The sequence below is a fragment of the Gorilla gorilla genome, chromosome 2 (genome assembly GCF_029281585.2).
Source record: "Gorilla gorilla gorilla isolate KB3781 chromosome 2, NHGRI_mGorGor1-v2.1_pri, whole genome shotgun sequence".
Lineage (NCBI taxonomy): Eukaryota > Metazoa > Chordata > Mammalia > Primates > Hominidae > Gorilla > Gorilla gorilla.
The window spans coordinates 196,166,524-196,189,411 of NC_086017.1; the positions used below are offsets into that span (position 1 = coordinate 196,166,524).

The 22,888-nt window shown below is 47.7% G+C and overlaps 1 protein-coding gene across 1 annotated transcript in view; it reads right to left on the minus strand.

Annotated features, from left to right (window-relative positions):
- Positions 1–12,746: 12,746 nt before the first annotated feature.
- C2H3orf70 (chromosome 2 C3orf70 homolog) overlaps positions 12,747–22,888 on the minus strand; it is a 75,511-nt gene continuing 65,369 nt past the window's right edge. The window contains exon 2 of the mRNA XM_004038143.5: positions 12,747–18,238. Within this exon, the coding sequence (XP_004038191.1) occupies positions 17,682–18,238 (557 nt within the window). The 3' untranslated portion in view covers positions 12,747–17,681. The remainder of the gene's footprint in view (positions 18,239–22,888) is intronic.

The window sequence follows — 22,888 nt, forward strand, 5'->3', positions numbered from 1 at the left end:
TTTTGAGGTCACATGCCCACCACTTGGCTATGATGGGTGATAAGGAGGATCTGGGAAGACCCTTCCTATTACCATTTGGGGAAGGCAGGTAACTGGTCTGAACATTCTCCTGCCATCCTGCCCCCTGCGATGAGGAGATGATCCCTGGATAAGGGCACTGACGGGAGAGGGGAGGGCATTTGAGTTGTCCAAAAAACAGCAGTGTCCATCATAGCTTTCTTTCTCCTTTGTACCTGGTGATATGGTTTGGATCTGTGTCCCCACCTAAATCTCATCTCAAATTGTAATCCCCAGTGTTAGAGGAGGGGCCTGGTGGGAGGTGATTGGATCCTGGTGGTGGAGCTCTGGTGAATGGGTTAACACCATCCCTTCGCCACTGCCCCCCCCATCCCACCGGCCCCAGGCTCCCTTGGTACTGTATAGTGAGTGAGTTCTCACAAGACCTGGTTGTTTAAAAGTGTGTAGCACTGGCTGGGCGCAGTGGCTCATGCCTGAAATCCCAGCACTTTGGGAGGCTGTGGCAGGCGGATCACCTGAGGTCAGGAGTTCAAGACCAGCCCTGGTGAAACCCCGTCTCTCCTAAAAATACAAAAATTAGCTGGGCGTGGTCGCGGGCACCTGTGATCCCAGCTGCTTGGGAGGCTGAGGCACAAGAATCACATGAACCCAGGAGACGAAGGTTGCAGTGAGCCGAGGTGGCACCGCTGCACTCCAGCTTGGTGACAGAGGGAGAATCTGTCTCAAAAAAAAAAAAAAAATTAGCTGTGCATGGTACTGTGCACCTATAGTCCCAGCTACCCAGGAGGCTGAAGCAGGAGGATCACTTGAACCCAGGAGGGGGAGGTTACAGTGGGCCATGATGGTGCCACTGCATTCCAGCCTGGGCAACAGAGCGAGACTCCATCTCCAAAAAAAAAAAAAAAAAAGTGTGTGGCCCCTCCCCACCTCTCTCTTCCTCCCATTCCAGCCATGTGAAGTGCTGGCTCCGCCTTCATCCTCCACCTTGATTGTAAGTTTCCTGAGGCATCCCCAGAAGCTGAGTAAATGGCGTCATGCTTTTTGCACAGCCTGCAGAATCATGAGCCAATTAAACTTCTTTTCTTTATAAATACCCAGCAGTGCGAGAATGGACCAGTACACCTGACAGAATCTTTGAATGTGTGACCACCCAGTGGATTCTTCTTGCCTTCTTCCCAGAGAGAGCTGATTTATCAAGACAGGGGGATTGCAATAAAGAGTTTAATTCACCCAGAGCCAGCTGAACAGGAGATTGGAGTTTTATTATTACTCAAATCAGTCTCCCTGAGCATCTGGAGGCTAGGGTTTGTCTAAAGTAGATTGCGGGAAGGGGTGGGGATAGGTAGCCAACGGGTGCTTGCTGATGACTGGTTGGGGATGCTATCATAGGCGTATGGGAAATGGTCCTCCATGCTGAGTCAAGTGGCTTGTTAATCTGGATGAGGCCACAGAAGAGGCTGTGGGTCCACGTGGGACCATTTGTTGTCAGGCATGCAAAAACCCAAAAAGATATATCTAAAGGCCAATCTTAGGCTCTACAATTGTGATGTTACCTGCAGGAGTAACTGGGGAAGTTGCCCATCTGGTGGCCTCTGGAATAATGGCTGGCAATGGTCTATATCGACACCTTAGCAGACAGAATTCAGGCTCCTCTATCCTCCTAGCCTGGTGGTCTCTCATTAGCTAACAAGAGACCAAGTTGAGTGTACAAAGGCAGTTGAGTACTGGGGAAAGGCTATTATTTAAACTAAAGTAAATATCTTCCAAAGTTAGCTTGGCCTAAGCACAGGAATAATTAAGGGTAGCTTGAAGGCCAAAGACAAAGTGGGGGTTGGCAGGTGAGATCTTCTACACTGCCGGAATTTTCTCACTGTTAACAAGTTTTGCAAAGGTGGTTTCAAATGGATGCGTCTGTATCACACCTGAAGATAGTTACGGTCAATTTCCAGCTTCATTGAATTCTCCCCTGCGCCTTTTTCTTCCCTTTGAGCCGCCAGGATTGCTCAATCATTCCCTTGGGCAAGACACTGGGCTGGCTGCTGTGAACACAAAAGGGAGCCGTACACAGCCCTGCCCTCAGGCACCTGCCGGCTGGGGAAGGACACGTTCAGCAGGAAACGCTCCCATAGCTCTCTCAGCATTTGTTTTTATTTTTATAGTTTAGTTCATATAAAAAGATGGCCTAGAGGTTCTTTGCTTTCAGGTTATACATTTGTTCAGGTGGGATGCATTGTCCCAACCTACCTCTATGTGACTTTGTTCATTTATTTTGGGTACTTTTAGAAGAGACTCTGTGCTTCGACCTTTGTGAAGATTCACTCTTACCAGGTGCTATTTGTCATAGCCTCTGTTTTCCATTCTGCTTTTTTCACATTTTATTATCCAAAGGGAGGTTTTTTAGTTTGGTTTTTTGAGACGAAGTCTCACTCTACTGCCCAGGCTGGAGTGCAAGGCTCACTGCAACCTCCACCTCCTGGGTTCAAGCAATTCTCCTGCCTCAGCCTCTCGAGTAGCTGGGATCACAGGCGCCCACCAGCACACCCGGCTAATTTTGTATTTTTAGTATTTTCACCATGTTGGTCAGGCTAGTCTCAAACTCCTGACCTCAGGTGATCCACCTGCCTCGGCCTCCCAAAGTGCTGGGATTACAGGCATGAGCTACTGCGCCCAGCCAGGTTTTGTTTTTTATATATGAAAACTCTGAAGTCCTCTTACTAGGAGCATTGCCTTCCTCCTGATGGTATAAACGAGCACAGGTTTTCATGTTGCTATGGTGTGAATGTGTCTCCTCCAGAATTCAGGTGTTGAAACTTAGTAGCCAATGTGTTAAGAGGTGGGGGCTTTAAGCAGTGATTAGAGTGTGAGGGCATCTCCCTCGTGAATGGTAATAAGGCCCTCATAAAAGAGGCTGCACGTAGTATTCAGCCGGCTTGCCTGCGGTCAGGTGGCCCCCCGTTCCAGAAGATGCTGCAATCAGGCGCCATCCTGGAGGCAGAGAGCAACCCTCACCAGACAACTGAACCTGCTGGCACTTGGATCATGGACTTCCCAGCTTCCAGAACTGTGAGAAGTTGAGTTTCTGTTCTTTATAAATCACCTAGTCTCAGATATATATTCTTGAGATAGTCTTGCTCTGTCGCCCAGGCTGGAGTGCAGTGGTGAGAGCTCACTGCAACCTCCGACTCCTGGGTTGAAGCGATTCTCCTGCCTTAGCCTCCTAAGTAGCTGGGATTACCGGTGTCCACTGCCACACCTGGCTAATTTTTGTATTTTTAGTAGAAACAGGGTTTCGTCATGTTGGTCAGGCTGGTCTCGAACTCCTGACCTCAGGTGATCTGCCCGTCACAGCCTCCCAAAGTGCTGGGATTACAGGCGTGAGCCACCGCGCCCGGCCAGTCTCAGGTATTTTGTTATAGCAGCACAAAAACAGACTAAGACATGTTTTTATAGATATCTGCACATGTTTCTCAAGTTTGGGGTTTATTGAAGGGCATGATGGGCGGTGTACATCCAAGTTCCTTGTCTCCGTGACGTGGGCTAACTGTCCTAACATTAATCAAGAACTGAGCCAGGGAGGGTGAGTGGAGGTGGGGAAAGGGCCTCGGAGGGCCTTTCTGGCAGGAGGGGTGCCAGGCTGTGTGGTTCCTTCAGGACTTGGGGCCGCTGGCAGAGCTTCCGGCTTATGTGGCTCTCGGTCCAGGGGCATGTGGCAGGGACGGTGGGCGGGGTGGCACCTGGACACCACGACTGGCCCAGGCTTCCGCCCCACCTGGGACCCGTGTGTGCTAGCTTCTGGGTGTGCGTCCAGGCTCTGTTCAACTTGCTGGGCTTCCAGGCAGGGCCCGGGGCGAGGGTTCTGAACCAGCAGAGTTGAGAATCACTGTGGTTATCAGTCCAGCTCGGTTACACACCCCACCCAGCCTATCTGTGTGTAAATGGCCTAGACACCCTTTTTACAAGCTGTAATGAAGGATAATAGCAGCCACCAGCTGCAAACACTACTATGCACAGCCACTTTATTCTCCCCCAGTCACCTGGGAGGGTAGCTGCTATTATCTCCATTTTCCTCAGAAGGAATTGGCTTCAGAGACCTGCCAGCTAATGAGTTGTATTTGGAGCTTGGGGTGTGCAACTTCCGATTTACCTGGAATGAACAGTAAAAGCCTTACCGGGAAAGCATGTATTCCCGCAGAATGGCTGTGTGTAAGGGTGTTTAAAAGCTCCTGCCTAGTTCCCAGGGAGCAGCTCCCCACGCTCGCTCAGTGCCCGCTCAGAGGTGTGGCTGTGCAGGGGCCATCCAAGGGCAGCAGGAATCCACAACCCACCTTCCCTGAAACGAGGCCCGCAGAACTTGTGAGAGAGGCCCGCTAGAGTGCACTGCCAGGGACCAGTTTGTAATCTGTGCTGGGTGTGTGGGAAGTCAGAGGCGCTGAGAAGGGCCTGCAGGTGGGAAAAGGCTGATTCTGCCAGATGAGGGTGCCCTGCAGGGGGTGCTGGTTGTCTGGGAGGACGCCCACCGTGGAGGGCTTCTCCTGGGCCACGTGTCTCGCGTGCCCTCTTGCAGCTGCTTTCCCAGCCCCTGAAGGGTGTGACGTACTAAAAGAACTTCACCCCCTGGGGTTATGCAGGTGTGGTCACATTCCCAGAGTGAGGACCGGGGAATCCTGGAAAAAATGACCGGCCTGTCTCCTACTCTGTTTAAAAAAAAAAAAAAAATGTGTGTTGGGGAGGCCGGTGCTCCCCGCTGCGGGCTGCAGTGAGAATCCGCAGCCACTCTGTTGACTTCAGGACCACATTCAGAGCTTGTCGGTCAGTGGTTATTTCCTGAGTGCCAAGTATATGCCAGGCGCTGTCCTTTGCAATGGGGACAAGCAGGGAGTAGGTCAGACATGGTCTCCCCTCTGGAGGGGACAGAGGTGACACCCTGCCCAGACAACACAGCCTGAGACATTGTGACGTGGAGGGTGTGCCGGCTAAGGGCACGGGAGGACCTGAACCTGTGCAAAACTTTTCCTATTTTTAAAATTTGGACTCCTCCATCTTGCTTCTGATCTAATCTTTCATTTCTTTACCCAGCAAAGGAATAGAAAGAAAACAAAGTTCTCTGCAAGTCACCATTCCACAGAAATCAGAGCAGATCCCTGCAGAAGTTGAGCAGCAGCTTAGAATGTTGGAGTCAGTGAATTCTAGCATCCAGGTGACCTCAGAGTTCACGGTGCCAGCTTCTCCCACCCAAACACAGGCACCAGACTTGTCCCCAGGGGCTGGGAGAGTGGGAGGGAGGCTCTGGGGTGAATGTTCCAGGAAGCAGAGGACAGGAAGCATTCAGTGTCCAGCAGAGAGCTCTGCAGCCACCAGGGGCAGCTACGTTCTCAAGTGCTGTGTGCCCAGGGAAGAGTCTGCCCAGAGTGGAGATGGGCCCTGCTCAGCATCTGGCCGGGCATACAGAAGGCGAGGCTGAATTGGCAGGGTTGACACGGTGGGTCAGGGCGGGGACGACTCAATCAGCAGGGGAAGGGCTTCATGGAGTAGGCGGCACTGTCCTCCCCACTGAGAAGGTAGACAGGGAAGGAGAGGTGACAGCCTGAGCTGAGCCCATCAGTGGGGAGTCACCTGCAGATGACAGGCCCATCCTGTACCCAGTCAGTTCTGACTTTACGGAACCCTTGTCATGGCGCTAACGTTGCTCTAATTCACGATTGTCCTGCTTTATTCTACGGAGCTCTGCAGGAGATGTGTTTGTGGGAGAGGGTGGGGCAACTTGGCCTTCACACCCTAGCCAGTGGCGTGAAGGAGGCGGTGCTTGGAGGGGCCCCTGGTGCCCCTGCATCTGCGCCTTCCTCCTGCCATCAGGGGGATGGAAACTCGCCCAGCTCTCCAGGAGGGGCAGTGTGGCCCACTGGGAAGAGCAAGGCACAGCCCCATCATGGCCCCTGTGTGAGCCGAACAAGGCACTGGGCCTCTGAAAAACACAGACCATAAAAGTGATGTTTCATCTGCAGCAAAGGTCCCAGCAACGTGTGGGAAAATGCTTTACAAAGGTCACATGTTACTTGTGGAAGAGGAAAGCCCACAGGGGCCTCATCAATGAACACTGCAGTGAATAAATCATTCAGAGCTTTGGGAATCCTTCTAGAAGCAGTGTATTTCCACTCAGCTCTGCTTGCTGAAAGTGTTTTTCCAAAGATGCAGCTCCAGAATCAGATGTCCATGACTTGCCCAGAGCTGCAGGAAAGGCCTCCTGCGGTGCTGTCTTCTGGCCAGGTGGGGCAGACTCCAGGCCCCCGGGGTGGGGGTCTGAGCTCCCAGTGGGTGGCCCCAGCTGATCAGAAGAGGCCCCATCCCAGGGGCCTCCTCTCTCAGGGCCATCCATGGCCATCTTTCTGCCACCAGTCTCCTCACACCACATCCTGGGTCCTCTCTAAAGCTTTCCCCAAGGAAAACGGCAGTTTGACACCTGTCTACCTGCTCCAGGGACACACCACACCTATGCCGAGGAAGCGAGTTTTCCCATCTCCACTTCTCCTGAGGGCAGGACTGTGTCTGGCTCACTCCTGTGTCATCCCTGGCACAGTCAATAGTTACTGAGTGCCAAGTATATGCCAGGCACTTGGTGAGACAGAGTGGGTGCTGCTGTCCTTTAAGTCACTATCTTTTTTGAGTAAACTTTTTATGAACAGAACGTTCACAAACCATACGTGTACCACGAGCTTAACTCGCAATGTGAACACACCGGTGTCACCAGCACCCAGAGGTCCCCTGGATTCCTCCGTGGCACCACACCCCTCATGTGAACCACGACCCTGATTACTAGTGTAGATCATTGCGCCTGTTTGGAATTTGGTACCAATTGAGTTGTACATCAAGCCCCCCTTGGGAAATGGCTTCTTTCACTCAACGGTATGTCTGTGTGAGTTATCTGTGTTATTCATCCTCATGGCTGAAGAGCATCCCACTGATTGGCTACACCATAGTTCATCCTTTCTATTGTTAGTGAGAATTCAGGTTGTTTCCAGTACCAGCCTGTTAATATTTTTGTTTCTGTCTTTTGGTGGCCGTAGGTGTCCATTTCTCGTGCTCAAGCATGGCTGCTGGGTCTGAGAACTCATCCTGGGAATTGGCCTCGGGTCGGTTTTTTATTTTTATTTTTGAGACGGAGTCTTGCTCTGTCCCCCAGACTGGAGTGCAATGGCATGATCTCGGCTCACCACGACCTCCACCTCCCAGCTTCAAGCGATTCTTCTGCCTCAGCCTCCCAACTAGCTGGGACTATAGGCGCCCGCCACCACGCCCAGTTAATTTTTGTGTTTTTAGTAGAGACGGGGTTTCATTATGTTGGCCAGGCTGGTCTTGACTTCCTGACCTTGCGATCCACCCACTTCGGCCTCCCAAAGTGCTGGGATTACAGACGTGAGCCACTGCGCCCACCAGGTCGGCTCTTTAAGCAGCAGCTGCTCCTGTCTCCCTCCCTCCTACCCCCAGTGGGATTGGGACCTTCGATACCAATTGCTTCCCTCAACTATTGCATGTCCTCAGTAGCATCCGCTTTGGACTCGCCTCCCAGACCAGTCTACTTCAGGTGACTGTGTAGATCCTGACTGTCTGATTACCCGGCCACGAGCCTCTCATATCTGCCGCAACCAGGACTCTGTGCAGTAAACAAAGGAGTACATTTCAGCCCTCATGTTTAGAATCTGCCTGTGTGAGTTGCAATGCCAAAATTCACAGAGCAAATATAGGCACACCCATTTATCTGCAGAAGGACCTGGAAAAGCCATCCTGGTCCATGAGCATCACCACTCCAAACAGTCGGACAGGACTCTGACTTAGGAATGATGTTGCAGGGTCAGGGGGCAAATGTCATTAGTACCTTGTTGAATGCATACATGCCTGATGAATGAACAAGCCTCTACGGCTTCGGGGGCAACAGGATAGGCAAGATGGGACATGCTAGACGTGTACTTGCATGCGCTCACACACTCAGTCTTTTCCTGAGCTTGACCCTAAGTACAGGGCCTGTCATCTGCCTTCTGCCCCGGCCAGGGGTGTGGTTGGCTCTAGAGCCTGGCAGGGTCTGCTGTTGAGCTGCTAGGTGGGGCTGGGTTGGGTCCAGCCTAACAGGCCGGGGGCTCTGAGGGGACCTCAGCTTCACATTGAGGTTTTTGTTTTTTTTCTTTGAGACAGGGTCTCACTATGTCACATACACTACAGTGTAATGGCACAATTATGGCTCACTGCAACCTCCACCTCCCAAGCTGAAGAGATCCTTCCACCTCGGCCTCCCAAGTAGCTGGGACTACGGGTGTGGACACTCGGCTAGTTTATTTTTTATTTTTTGCAGAGACGGAGGTCTCACTTTGTTGCCCAGGCTTAGTCTCAAACTCCCAGGCAAAAGCGATCCTCCTACCTCAGCCTCCCAAAGTGCTGGGATTATGGGTGTGAGCCACCACGCTGGGCTCACATTGAGGCACTTATGAGAGAAGCTGTAGTCCCCCATTCCGGTCATCTGTTCCCTCAGATCCCTGTGCTGTGCCTATCTCAAAGGTCAGCATTGGGTCCTAGTAGTCTTGGGGTCCACGTCCCAGCCCCTAGCAAACTTGGGCCTGATGGTTTGCCCAGCCCAGCCTCTTCTTTTTTTTTTTTTTAAAAGACGGAGTCTCACTGTTGCCCAGGCTGGAGTGCAGTGGCATGATCTCAGCTTACTGCAACCTCCGCTTCCCAGGTTCAAGCGATTCTCCTGCCTCATCCTCCTGAGTAGCTGGGACTACATGTGCACGCCACCACGCCTGGCTAATTTTTGTATTTTTAGTAGAGGTACTGTTTCACCATGTTAGCCAGCATGGTCTCAATCTCCTGACCTCGTGATCCACCCACCTCGGCCTCCCAAAGTGCTGGGATTACAGGCGTGAGCCACCGTGCCCAGCCCAGCCTCTTCTCTCTAGATGAATGAGTCGGCCCATCCTCCTCCAGCATGCCCATAGCCCCCACCCCCACACCACCCCTGCCTCATCTTCACATGAGATGAGGTTTCCAGGTAACTGCCTCCCTTTATACTCACCGCTGCTGGCCTCTCCATGACCCCATCAGTCCCTCTCTAAGTGGCATAATGAGGGCCCAGGTGACTCCCTGATTGACTCAGAAGGCACTGGATAGCTCTAGCAATTCACTGCCTGTGACCCTTCGAAATGATGATGGGGACAGCAAAAATCCTTTTGGGATAGGACTGACCTCTTTGGACCCCCAGTGATGTGAAAGGACCTCAGTGAATTCTAGTTCGACTGGCTGATCCTCCACTGGCCTCTTGGTGACTCGTCAGAGATCTCCACTGTGTGCCCCATGTTCATCCAGATATTTGGTTTCCCGATGTATCCTCATTTGGTTTCCCGAGGTATCCTCATTTGGTTTCCTCGGGAACCCCAAATATCTGACGTGCTTCCCACATACTCAGTGCAGCCTCTGAATTAGGCTAGAATTGCCTCATTATTCTAGGTTGTCAGGGAAAACAGGCTCTGGGAATCCCCTGTTCAGCTCACACCTGGCCCACAGTGAACCTCCCCTCCTGGTACTGTGTGGCCTTCCCGCTTTTCCCGAGAGCTCCGGAGTCCTGTCCAACCACTTGGAGTGGTGATGCTCATAGACCAGGATGGCTTTTCCAGGTCCTTCTGCAGATAAATGGGTGTGCCTATATTTGCTCTGTGAATTTTGGCATTGCAACTCACACAGGCAGATTCTAAACATGAGGGCTGAAATGTACTCCTTTGTTTACTGCACAGAGTCCTGGTTGCGGCAGATATGAGAGGCTCGTGGCCGGGTAATCAGACAGTCAGGATCTACAGAGTCGCCTGAAGTAGACTGGCCCGAGAGGCGAGTCCAAAGTGGATGCTACTGAGGACATGCAATAGTTGAGGGAAGCAATTGGTATCAAAGGTCCCAATCCCAATGGAGGTAGGAGGGAGGGAGACAGGAGCAGCTGCTGCTTAAAGAGCCGACCTGGTGGGCGCGGCGGCTCACGTCTGTAATCCCAGCACTTTGGGAGGCCGAAGTGGGTGGATCGCAAGGTCAGGAGGTCGAGACCAGCCTGGCCAACATAATGAAACCCCATCTCTACTAAAAACACAAAAATTAACTGGGCGTGGTGGCGGGCACCTGTAGTCCCAGCTACTCAGGAGGCTGAGGCAGAAGAATCACTTGAAGCCGGGAGGTGGAGGTTGTGGTGAGCTGAGATTACGCCACTGCACTCCAGCCTGGGCAACAGAGCAAGACACCATCTCAAAAAAAAAAAACCAAAAAAGCCGACCCGAGGCCAATTCCCAGGATGAGTTCTCAGACCCAGCGGCCACGCCTGAGCACGAGGTCATGCCTGTTCTCCGGACAGACTCAGATCCAGGTCAAGCCAGGCTGGCGCACAGAGTGATGTGGCACCAAGGGCAACCTCGGGCGATACCTGAGGGCTGAGCTGTAGTTCCCTCGAGGCAAGGGATGCCCTCGTGGCCTCAGCTGTGGGGCGAAGAGAAAATGGGCTGCAAAGCAGGGCAGGGTTTCATTGCAGCGGCCCAACAAGTGGTAAAGCAGCAAGGCTGGCTTTGGAATCGGAAGTCTGGGGCTCTGACCTTGCCACTTCCTGCCGTGTGACCTTTAGAGTTAACTCTTGGCTGCTTCGCAAGAAACTCACCAATATCCTTGCCCTGTCCACCACACAGAGTTGGTGGGTCTAGCAGATAAGCTGCCATCTGGGAAAATGCTACGTAAACTGCAGGTCCCTGTTCAGACACTGTGGTGTTCTGCTGATCCACGATGCTGTGTATTTTGTCATCATCTTTGTCCTGGGAGAAATCACTGGGGTTTGACAACAGGTGACCAGCTAGGTGTCATACAGGGCCAGGATGGTCCCCCCGGATCCCAAGCTTTCTCATCTCCTATCTCGAGTCACACACAACTTCAGGCTGGGGACTGGGGAAGATAGGAAGAAATGAAGCCTCACCCCTTTCTCCAACCCACCTGGCCCATGAACTCTCCAGCCACGAAAGGGGTCACTCCTCCGTGGAGGCCCATTAGTTTCATGATGCACACTCCCAGCCCAGCTGCTAGTCTCTTCCAGCAGGTGCATGAACAGGTTTGGCCACGGCCTCAACCCACTTCCAGGCACAGATCCAGCAAAATCAGACTCCATGTGTACTCACCGTCCTAGGAGTTGACATCGTCAAAATAACTTACTGGGTCGTTTCTGATTGTAAAAGTAATGTATCTTCACTTCAGAAAAGTAGAAAATTTAAAACAAACACTATTAATCTTGGCACATTTGCTTTTGCCTCTTTATTTCCATCAATTTCCTGTATCTCTCTGATTCCTGAAGAATTCCATCTGACCTCTAACTGCCCCTTCCTGACCCTACCGCAGGGAGGCTGAGTCCCGAGATCCTTCTTACTGCCTTCATTCAGCACAGAACTGGGGTGGGACAGTAAGGGTTAAGGGCATTACCAATTCCCAGTGATTGAATTGTAATGAGGACGAGATGCTAAATTAAAGTTTATTGCAGAATAAAAGTGTGTGCAGTCAGCATTTGTAAGAGGCTACAATGAGATGCCTTCTAGGACTTGGCAATACAATTAGGTAGAGAGTTAAAACAGTAGAGTGCACACGCAGATGAGATGTGCTGTCTGCAGGAATCACTTTAAAAGATCAGCTAGCTTTAGGAAAGGCAGAGCTAGTCTTGAATGCTAGTCAAGAGGTGATTAAACATGGAAGAAGCAACGGCCTCATCAGAGCGTAGAGATATTTGCAGAGACATGGTATGGGGTGCGGGGTGGGGGGGCACTGTATGGAGGACAGAGAAGGGGACAAAGAGGGAAGCCTGTCAGTGTTTCTCCTCCACTGTGCTGGGAGCAGGTGCACTGAGGTAGATGAGGCACTAGTCTGTGGGAAGGTGTCTGCTGGGTTAGGGGGATGGAGTAATGCAGACAATGGGCCAAGAGTGCGGACTCTAGAGCCAAAGTGACTGGGTTCAAATCCTGACTGCCACTCATGTACGAGCTGTGCCACACTGGGTAAAGATGTGGACTTCTTGAGCTCTTTTCCTGATCTGTGAAATGGGGCTGCTGTAATCTCCCTCACAGGGTTGCTGTGGAGATTATGCATAGAAAGCTTAAGGTAGCCATTGAACTATAATTAATATTAACAAGGATTTTATTACTGATAATGACTTTATTTAGCAGTTCCTAGGAAGGTTGTCCAATAGACTCCAACCCCTGAAGCTGTTCTTTTCTGAGTATGGACTTGCCGCGCTGAGGCCTGGCCCCCGAGTCTTGGTGACCAAGCCACCCCCCCAGGCTCTGCCGGGCAGCAGCCTCCCTCGATGCCTGATCTTCAGTTAGAACTGCAGCCAACACTGCCCCACATGGCACGTGTAAGCCGAACAGAAAGGCTGTAACTGCGTGTGAAATAAATGCTATTTGGTGGTGGGGGGGGGGGGGGTATCAAGTTTTATTTGCTATAAACCCAATGTAGCCAGAGTTCTGGGAGTTATCATGAGTGGTGACTATGAGTAGATACTGCGGACAGTACAATTTATCTGCACCTCATGAGGTCTTGTAAAGGTTTAATGGGGTAATGGCCATACGCTATTTCCTAGCACGTAGGAAAGACCTGATATATAAATGTTTCACACTTTGCAAACGTGAGTTTTGGTTTTGGGGTTGGGTACATTCCAAAACAGCAGATTTGTTCTGGTATAAAAGAAAAAAAAATCACGTTTATTTTACAAGGCAGTTATTTTCCTAAAGTGTTACATATCAAGGAAAGTTGAGCTGTCTGTAGGAAAACAATATAATTTTAGGAAATTACAGAAGAGTCAACATTGTGCTTAAAACTTTAAAATAGTTTTAAAAAATAGCAGAGTAAGTGAATATTGCCAGGTATGAACAGCCTTAAAAAGTGAGGTGGACACAACGATATAGAAGCTCAATATTAAAGCCGCTAGTGATAAGTCGCTTTGAGAAGTGTTCAGGCTACTAAGAGAACACTGCTTCAACCTTAATCGAAAAAAGAATTCATAGCACTAGCTGAAACATGGCCTTTTCCTAGAACAGCTAACTCTCAGTTATCTACAGTAATGAAAAAGAGCAGTGACAATTTTTAAATGGTGAATAATTCCAAAATTAATGTTGAGAAGTGCCCTATTTCTGTGTTGATGTGAGAGACACTGATATCCGGGAACTTACAGCACTGACCACGTGTGTGGAACTCCCACTGGCTTCCCCCTTCTTCCCTCCTCCTCAGTGGGAGAGGACAAAATCGTACTACTGAAAAGCCTAAAATATAACTGGCCTCCTCAGTTCTGGTTCACACCTCCTCTGGAGAAGGGGACAGAAGAGAAAACTGTTAAAACTTTGTTTTCCTCATGTAAAAAAGCCAGAACGTGACCATAAAATTTTGCAAACAAGATGTGGGAATATTAAGAGCTGACTGTAGAAATATTTTAACTTGTGCTTTTTCTCCTGCCCAGTAGTATCTGTACCACTAAACTTAGCTCTATGGACAGCTTTATAAATTATCCAGGTGCACCTATTACCCAAGTCAAGAATTAAATTAGCATAAAAGGGGTTTGTTATCGGTCCCAAAATACTTGTGATGGTTCAAATAGACCAAGAAGTGGAGGATTAGAAGTAAAGCCGGCCAGGCGTGGTGGCTCACGCCTGTAATCCCAGGACTTTGGGAAGCCGAGGAGGGTGGATCACGAGGTTATGAGATCAAGACCATCCTGGCTAACACGGTGAAACCCCGTTTCTACTAAAAATACAAAAAATTAGCTGGGCGTGGTAGTGGGCGCCTGTAGTCCCAGCTACTCGGCAGGCTGAGGCAGGAGAATGGCATGAACCTGGGAGGCAGAGCTGGCAGTGAGCCAAGATCGCGCCACTGCACTCCAGCCTGGGCGAAGCAGCGAGACTCTGTCTCAAAAAAAAAAAAAAAAAAGTAAAGCCACCACTCCCAAGATAGAATCAAATCCAAAAAGTATTTCAGGAAAGCAACTACGTTGTTTTGTTCTGCTCTTGGTGCTTTTGTTTTTGTTTTATTTTGTATTGTATGATCTTGACAAGTCTTCCCCTCCCAGGAAAGGACTGTTCTTCAGGGCTGTCCTCAGATTCTTATTTCATATCTTAAAAATGACATAGTAAAAAAGACCTAGATGTGATAGTAAACCCTTATTTTTTAATATACCAAACAGTTGTAACCACAAAAGCACTGTAATCATCATTTCTTGGAAAAGTTATAAGCATATTTGAAACTGGAAACTTGTAAAATCTTGGTTAGAGAAGAAAACTAAATTCTACATTTAGTGGAATTAAGCTTCTACCTAATAGCTTTTATACCAACTTTCCAAAAGTAGGAGTGGTACCAGGTTTCCATGTAAACCCAAGAAAGCAGTTTATCCATCCACACAGCCCAACCCTTGCTCCAATGAGCATATTACTGGGTCCGAAGTATACAGCTTTCATATCTGTCAGTCAGTGTGCAAGTGTTAACCACTTCATGTGACTGAGTTCAATGTTATAGTGCATGTTGCAGTCTAAACATTTTCTAAAGTGCCTATAAGTATACAAATTAGCAACATAGTATCAGCGTTACAGAGAATTCCTTCATATAATATAGAACAGGCCTAGAATTTAAAGTGAAACTACAATCTGTTTCAGTTGGTTTTGGAATGCAAGCATAAAGAAACAATTCCAGTTCAATAACATATTTCAGAGTGTTATCAACAGTGCTAGGACAAAAATAAATCTTGTGCTTATTTAGAAAAGGTCATTTTGAGATCCAGGAGTGTCTGATACTTAGAAGCCAATGGAATGTCTCTAATTCTATACAGTAGCTAGTAGTAAGTGAAGCTTAGTGAGTTTTTAATTATAAAGAGATTGTGCAAATACATAAGGTGATTATCAACTATTATTAAATCCAGAAATTCCGTTAAAATTGTGTCTAATCAGAACGGCAGTTCAGGAGTCTAAAAAAACAGGAACCTAGACAGAAGTCTTAGATGGTACTGAGAGACGGCCCAAGCCTGCCACTGAGCCAGCTGCAGAAATGTGGCCCCGTGACCACGTATATCCATGGCTTTAGAAATCTGGTTGACTCCATTGGTTTAGTGGTGGGAATGTGGGCCTGTACAGAACATTGACAGGAATGGTGTAGAGGAGAAAGCCCCTTTATACGCCCATCTGGAGAACGGGCTCACCCACAGGGTAAATCTAGACAGGGCCCTGGTGTTGCTGTTACAAACCTGAGTGCGTGACGCATGACTGCACTGCTGTGGCCTGACACACGGCTTGCAGGCATTTAGCTTCCACACCTGCCTTCAGTGAGCCACTCATGCACGGGAGGCACCGAGAACCTCGGGCAGGGTTCATCAATTGTCCCTGTGCCACCTGGGCCATGCCCTGGCAGGGGGAAGCTCCTCATGCTCACACCTGCCTCCACCTGCCCTCTCCTGGGCCTTTCCTAGAGCTCCTCTGACCCCCTTCTTGGTTTGTCTTGTTGAATCTTTAAATTTCAGTAAGTGGAGACTTGATGCTGCATTCTCATTTAGCATAGAAAGTTTTAACTCATACTGTTTGCAAAGGAAAATGTATACTCTGCCTTCTAAACCATATAGATGTCTTGGCCACCTAAACCTAAAAAAAAGTTCTATCTAGTAAACGACTTAAATTATACATACAACTGGGAAAGCAGATTCTTCCTTGAGCAGTTTGTGAATGATGCCAAATGGAGGCTTCAGGGGAGAACACAACTTTTTCTTACAAATCCGGCCGGGCGTGGTGGCTCATGCTTGTAATCCCAGCACTTGGGGAGGCCGAGGTGGGCGGATCACAAGGTCAGATCGAGACCATCCTGGCTAACATGGTGAAAGCCCATCTCTACTAAAAATACAAAAAATTAGCCAGGTGTGGTGGCACGTGCCCGTAGTCCCAGCTACTCAGGAGGCTGAGGCAGGAGAATTGCTTGACCCCAGGAGGCAGAGGTTGTAGAGAGCCAAGATCACGCCGCTGCACTCCAGCCTGGGCAGCAAGAGTGAAACTCCATCTCAAAAAAAAAAAAAAATTAATGTGACGTAGAGATGTACCATAATGGTGCCAGAGCACAAGGGAATCTCAGAGCACAATGGCCTGAGAGCATGCTTCTGGATAGTTAGGATGGACGTACTGTTCTGTCTCCAACTCTGATGTTCTCATTAGGCCATACTTAAAATTTCCAGGATTTGAAACTATGCCTCATGGATAGAAGGTTTGGAGAAATAGCAGTTAACTGACTCACAAGAATACCTGGTATAAATGGAGAGTAGAAGTAGAATTCTGAAGAGAGCTAAATAAGAAAGAATTAGTCACTATTTTGTGCATGTGAGGGGAGAGAACACATACAACAGACAGACAGTGTGGGAAAGTGAATGGCTATTACACTGAATATTTTCTCCTGACTTAGCAGCAAACTATTTCAACTGCTTTTGCATCTGCATACAAATCCATGCATCACACTGAATTCTAATCCATTCCTCACTTAAGCCATATGAATGCTTCATACAACCAAATGAAGCAGAATTAATCAAACCTATTAGATTCAGTCCTAATCCCTAAAGGGCTTCAGTCTTTAGCATTTCCATGCTAACTAAAACTATTGTTTTTTTTCCTTAAGATGTCAGATGTGGCTGCCTCCTAAATGTGATACCTATATAACTTCCTAAGAGTTTTTCCCAGACTTGAAGAACAATTAAAAGCAGAGAAATGTTGGGGAACCCACCAAGAGGCCAGCTCAAATGCTGAAACACATTCCCCAGCTAGCCCCAGCCAAGTAAACCTCATCCTTCCCCTGGGTTCCCAGAGCTTTCTGGGTGTCATGAGTTGAATGTGTCATATATAGGACTGTGGGCCCCTTCATGGTGGGAATCAGGTCTTATTCATGCTGTGTCCCCACAGCACCCTGCAGGGGACAGGTGCTCAGCTAAGGCTGGATTGAGCATGAGACAGATGAGGTCATCTCTTCTCATGTGAACGTTTAGCTCAGCCCCAGTCACGGAGCCTTGTACAGACACTGGCCACAAACCATGGGCTGAGCTGGCCTCCAGTGACCTCCCAGAAGTAAGCCGAGGCAGCTCTGATCCAGACCCAGTGCAGGTGTGGGGAGAAGGGGAACGGAAGAAACGGCATCTACCAGTGCACACTCAGTAGGGAGTGCTGCTTGCGTAGGACAAGCAGGACAGGATGGGAGTGCCTGTGAACATGCCAAAGGGAATGGCAAGAGTCTCTCTGAAGGACTGGCTACCGAGAAAACACCAGCTCCTTCCCTTTCGGTACCTCCTCAATCTGATCCAAGATTCTCTGCGACCATCACTTCACCGCCTTCAAATCTCCCAGTGAAATTAAGGCTGGGTCACAATTCATGACACCAGATGCTACATAGAAAGTAAGTCGAGATACAAAAGAAAACCGTTTATAATAAAAAGAATGTCTTAGTTGTAAGACAGAGAGAAGCTAATCAGCATACCACTGAACTGCTACGGTTGTTGGTTGGAGTGGGGCGGGGTGGGCAGAAAATATCAACAGCATTGGAAAAAAGGATCCACCAGACAAAGGTACAAAAGCTTGGTGTGGGTCCGAGGCTGCGGCTTCCTGTCTGGACTCTCACACGGTCGTTTCTATTGTTTCAATCACTTCCAGGTCAGACTGCGAGGGGGAGAGAAGGGTGCACTCATCCGGTTCCCAGCTGCTCTCTGGACTGTAATCTTCCTCTGAACTCAGTTCTGCTCCTTCTTCTGTGTCCTCGTCACACGATTCCACATAGTGAGCCCCAATCGCATTGATCCCAGAGTCCTCAGAACTTGAGGGAGAAGAGCAGTGATCTATTTTTGGTGTATTGCTCTCTTTTGAAATTAAGGCATCGTGTGCAGAGACCTCCTCAGGGCTCATTCTGTGGGAATGTGGCGCCGGCTGCTTCTGCACATAACACATCTTCCCATTAATACATTTAACCTGATAGTTGTCAATAAAGAGGTCTGAAATCATACAGTACCTCGGTGAGTCAGGGGGAAGGGGAGGCTGGAAGACAGATGCAAATTTCAAAAAGTGTTCAGTGAGCGAGACTGAGATCTGAATGGTGTTTGTGGGTTCCCGAGGCCTGGCAGGAATCTCAGTGCTTGGAAGCTGTTCCACAGGGGTCATAGGCTGATACATGTATTTGCCTGTGAAGACACAAAAAGACACTTGAAATCTATGAGTATTACACAAACTATATTAACATGGCCATAATGGTCTCTGAGGACTCAATGTCTTTAAAAATATTTCAGTAACACCTCAAAAGAAACTAGTAATAAAATCATTCAATACTGGTATAGTCAATTAAAAAGTCAGCATGGTATATAATAATTTTCATCTAAAAGACTCAATCTACTTTCTAAATCTCAATTTATATTTGTGTCTTTCTGATATCTCTGAAGTAGGTGGATAGACACTATAATCCTTATTTTACAGGCAACTTTAAGTAATTCACTCATTATACTAGAACAAAAAAGGTCCACAATATAGCATGGTAAAAAATACAAGTTGTACAGCCGGGCGCAGTGGTTCACGCCTGCAATGTGCAGATCACTTTAGGTCAGGAGTTCCAGACTAGCCTGGCCAACGTGGCAAAACCCTGTCTCTACTAAAAACACAAAACTTAGCTGGGCATGGTGGCACACGCCTGTAATCCCAGTTACTCGGGAGGCTGAGGCACGAGAACCCCTTGATCCAGAAGCGGAGGTTGCAGTGAGCCGAGATTGTGCCACTGCACTCCAGCCTGGGCGACAGAGTGAGACCCTGTCTCAAAAAAAAAAAAAAAAAAAAAAAAAGTTGTAAAACAGTATAATGTACTGTAAAATTATAATTCCATGTTTATCTCTAATAATGTTTGTGTTAATGTATATATTTTTCCAGTTTTCAAATGTATGTAAGTTTATCAGAATTATGGGAGATTTTCACTTTCCAGGTGTCTAGGTTCTAATTATAATATACATACACCTATATATTTATTTAATAGGTAGTGGCCCACTGGATTGTCCCGGCCACCCTCAATGACTGGGGTAAAGTTTAGGGTGGGAAATGGTTTCTCTGAGGACCAAAGCTCATCAGTGGCCTAATCAGGAGGTGTCTCCCCCGCACCCCTCCCCGACACCAATTCCACTGGCACTAAGCAACCTAAGCCAAGCAGAAGCAAAGGGCAAACGCACAGAGGGATGCAGAGGACACCCTGCTGGATGTTTCTAGGAAGCCCACAAGCTTATCTCCAAGCCTTCCTCTCTGCTCTGAGCCCTCAACTGTTTCCCACATAGTTGACATGGAAGTAAAACCTAAATGGATTTGGTCCTCATCCCATTTTTCATTCAACGTCTAGCAAAGCCTCCCACACGCTAAGGAAATAGGGTTGAAAATATCCAATCTGTAAGTCTAAAGTGATTTCAAAACAAAAAGCTAAAGCAGGGATGGGGGGTCCTAAAAATCCCAGAGACAAGTAGCCACAATCGTGGGCATCATTTTGAATTTTTCCTAATTTAGCCAATTTATCGGTTCATGTTGTATCTTCTGCACATTGTTGACAGGGCTTTCAACCTTAGCACTACCTGCATTTTGGACCAGATAATTCTTCGTTGTGGTGGGGAGGGGTGCTATCTATCCTAGGCAGCATCCTCGGCCTCTCCCCACTAGATGCCAGTAGCAGCTCCTTCCCAAATGAGACAAATTCCCCAACGGGTGAAATCACCCTGATTAAGAATGATTTATGGTATCTTCATGAGCATCTTTTTGCAGGCGAATTACTCATGTGTATGGTACTTGCTCCTGTTTATTTCTTTGTCAAACTGGAAATCCTAGGACAGGAATCACATTTGTAAGGAAAACTAGCTTAGGTTTTATAATGTTAATGATGCCACAGGAGAGTAGCAATTTCAGATTAGAAATGAAGTAGTAAAGAGGCCACAAATCATGCAACATCAGTAATCTCTTAAGATCAATCAAGCCTGCTTATATTTTTTGTTTTTTGACTCCTGCACAAAAAAGCCACTCAGGTACCACAATTTCTTTATAACCAAATTACTCTAAAAAGACCTTCATTTTCATCCTGGGGTACCGTATGAAAAAAGTACATTTAAAGTCATTAAGCTTCTGGGTTCCCAGGGTGCTTCCAAGCCTGGACGTACCTCATGCAAACCCCACAGTCTGATAAAAACGTATTGAGAAGCCTGCCTGGGGAACTATGTTTAAAATATACCAGGCGTCTTCATTTCTCCAGCTCTTTAAAAGGTAATTACTACTTGTCCGGCAGAGTTAAAATCAGGTGAGATGTAAGAGGTGGTATGGTAGGACCTCTGCCCCTAAGCACTGTGGACACTATTGGCTGAAGGGCTAAAGAAGGCTGACCTTTAAGCCTCCCTCCAGATCCTTCGGCCCCAGGATTAGAGCAACGTATGTTTGGGCACGGGATACAGAACGGACTTAGAGAACCTGGGGAACTACTCTTCTGTCCACTGAGTGGTAAATAAAACGCGGAATGAAGGTTTCGTCTTTTTCATTCTTGGCTGGTAGTTACTGAGCTCAGGAGGCTGTGGAAGGCAGGCAGTCAAGATGTGCTTGTTGCATATGCTGATTAGGTTCATCCTGCCCTAAGTAACCTGTGGTTTAGTTATCCACTGTCACAGCCACAGGAGGATCCTCGTAGCTGATTCATGCCTTCCAGAACCATCCTCAGATCCAGAGGGAACAAGGCTTTATTTGTCCAAAGATAGAGGGAAAAGGTGAAGCCCGGCTTTGGGACTTTCCTCACTCCATCTCTTTTTTTTTCCTTCCCCTCCTTTATGCTTCTTCATAATTTCTTTGCTTTCTTTCCTCTTGGTTCTTCTACTCTTTCTCTGGGTCCCCACTCATCCAAAGCTCTGTTTTTCTTTCTTGAAAGTGTAGTGCTGTGGACTGAATGTTTGTATCCCCACAAACTTCATGTTGAAACCCTAATCCCCAGTGTGATGGTATTTGGGGGTGAGGCCTTGGAGGAGTACTTAGGTTTAGATGAGGTTTAGAAGGTGGAGCCTCTAATCACTGGTTTAGTGCCCTATGAGAAGAGGAAGAGACCAGATCCCTTTCTCCTCTATGTGAGGGTACAGCATCTGCAAAGCAGGATGAGCGTCCTCATCAGACACTGACTGCCTCACTCTTAGAATTCTCAGCTTCTAGACTGTGAGAAATACACGTTTGTTGTTTAAGCCACCCAGTCTATGGTATTTTATGATAGCAGCCCAAACTGACCAGGACATGTAGTAAAAGAGAAATGCAGCTGGGTGAGGAAGATGTGAACCAGATTCCACTTCTTTCTACAAGGTACATCTATTAAATGTGTTTACTCAGAGCGAGGGTGAGAGCCTATTACCTGGTGATATGGGGATGCAAAGAAAGAGAGGAGGAAAATAGTAAAGATGGCCACATAAAAAACAACCTTTAATAATCACCTTTGAAATATCAATCGTTACATAATACTATATTGTTTATAAACACAGAAATAATTAAACTCAAAAGATTTAGTTTTGTAGGGCTGTGAAGGGTTAGTGCTTTGCTCCAGTCCCTGATGACTTATATCCCTGGGGTATCCTAGGCTGAGAATCCACGTTCATATAGCTCCGAGGCACTGCAAGATCCTGAATTATCAGAGAGAGATTCAATTATGTTTACTACGAGAATAAAATGAACACACTTCTTCAACAGCAAGGATTGAAACGGGTTTCTGGCGATTTAGCCAAGAAATTCAATAACCACTATATTCTCTGAACAATCTTAATTAAGGGCTTACTGTGTTAAAGAATAAATGGATGAGAACTTTTAAAACCTAAAGCTCTAAGAGGAAAAGATACTCAGAGTGAGGGCTTAGAGAAAAAGAGAGCAAAAGGAGCATCAGTTTGATCCAGCAATTCCACTTTTGGGTACACACCCAAAAGAATGGAAAGCAGAGTCTCAGGGATATTTGAATATCCATGTTCACAGCAGCATCATTGGCAACATCCAAAAGCTGGAAGCAACACAAGTGTCCATGATGGATGGACAGATAAACAAGAGGTCATATACACGTAAAATATATTAGCCTTTAAAAGGAAGGAAATCCTGACCCATGCTACAACTAGATGAACCTTGAGGACACAATGCTAAGGGAAATAAGCCCATCACAGTAAGACAAATACTGATTCCACTTGCTTGATGTATCTAAAGTAGTCAACTCATAGAAACCGAAAGCAGAGTGGTGTTTGCCAGGGACTGGGCATACGGGGGATGGGGAGTTGTTGTTTAATGGGTAGAGTTTGAGTTTTACAAGATGAAAAGAGATGTGGAGATGGATGGTAGTGATGGTTGCACAATATAACTGGACTTAACGCCACTGAACTGTACACTTAAAAATGGTTAAGATGGTAATTATGTATACTTTACCAAAATTTACCAAGAAACTGAGTGACCTGAGGTAAACTGCATGCATAGTTCAGTTCTTTGACTTTATATATTTTAAATTAGTTTTATACTTTTTTTTGAGATGGAGTCTCTCTCTGCTGCACAGGCTGGAGGGCAATAGCATGATCTTGGCTCACCGCAACCTCCGCCTCCTGGGTTCATGCGATTCTCCTGCCTCAGCCTCCCGAGTAGCTGGGATTACAGGCATGCGCCACCATGCCCAGCTAATTTTGTATTTTTAGTAGGGACGGAGTTTCTTCACATTAGTCAGGCTGGTCTCAAACTCTCGACCTCAGGTGATCCACCCACCTCGGCCTCCCAAAGTGCTGGGATTACAGATGTGAGCCACTGTGCCCGGCTATACTTTTAAATTA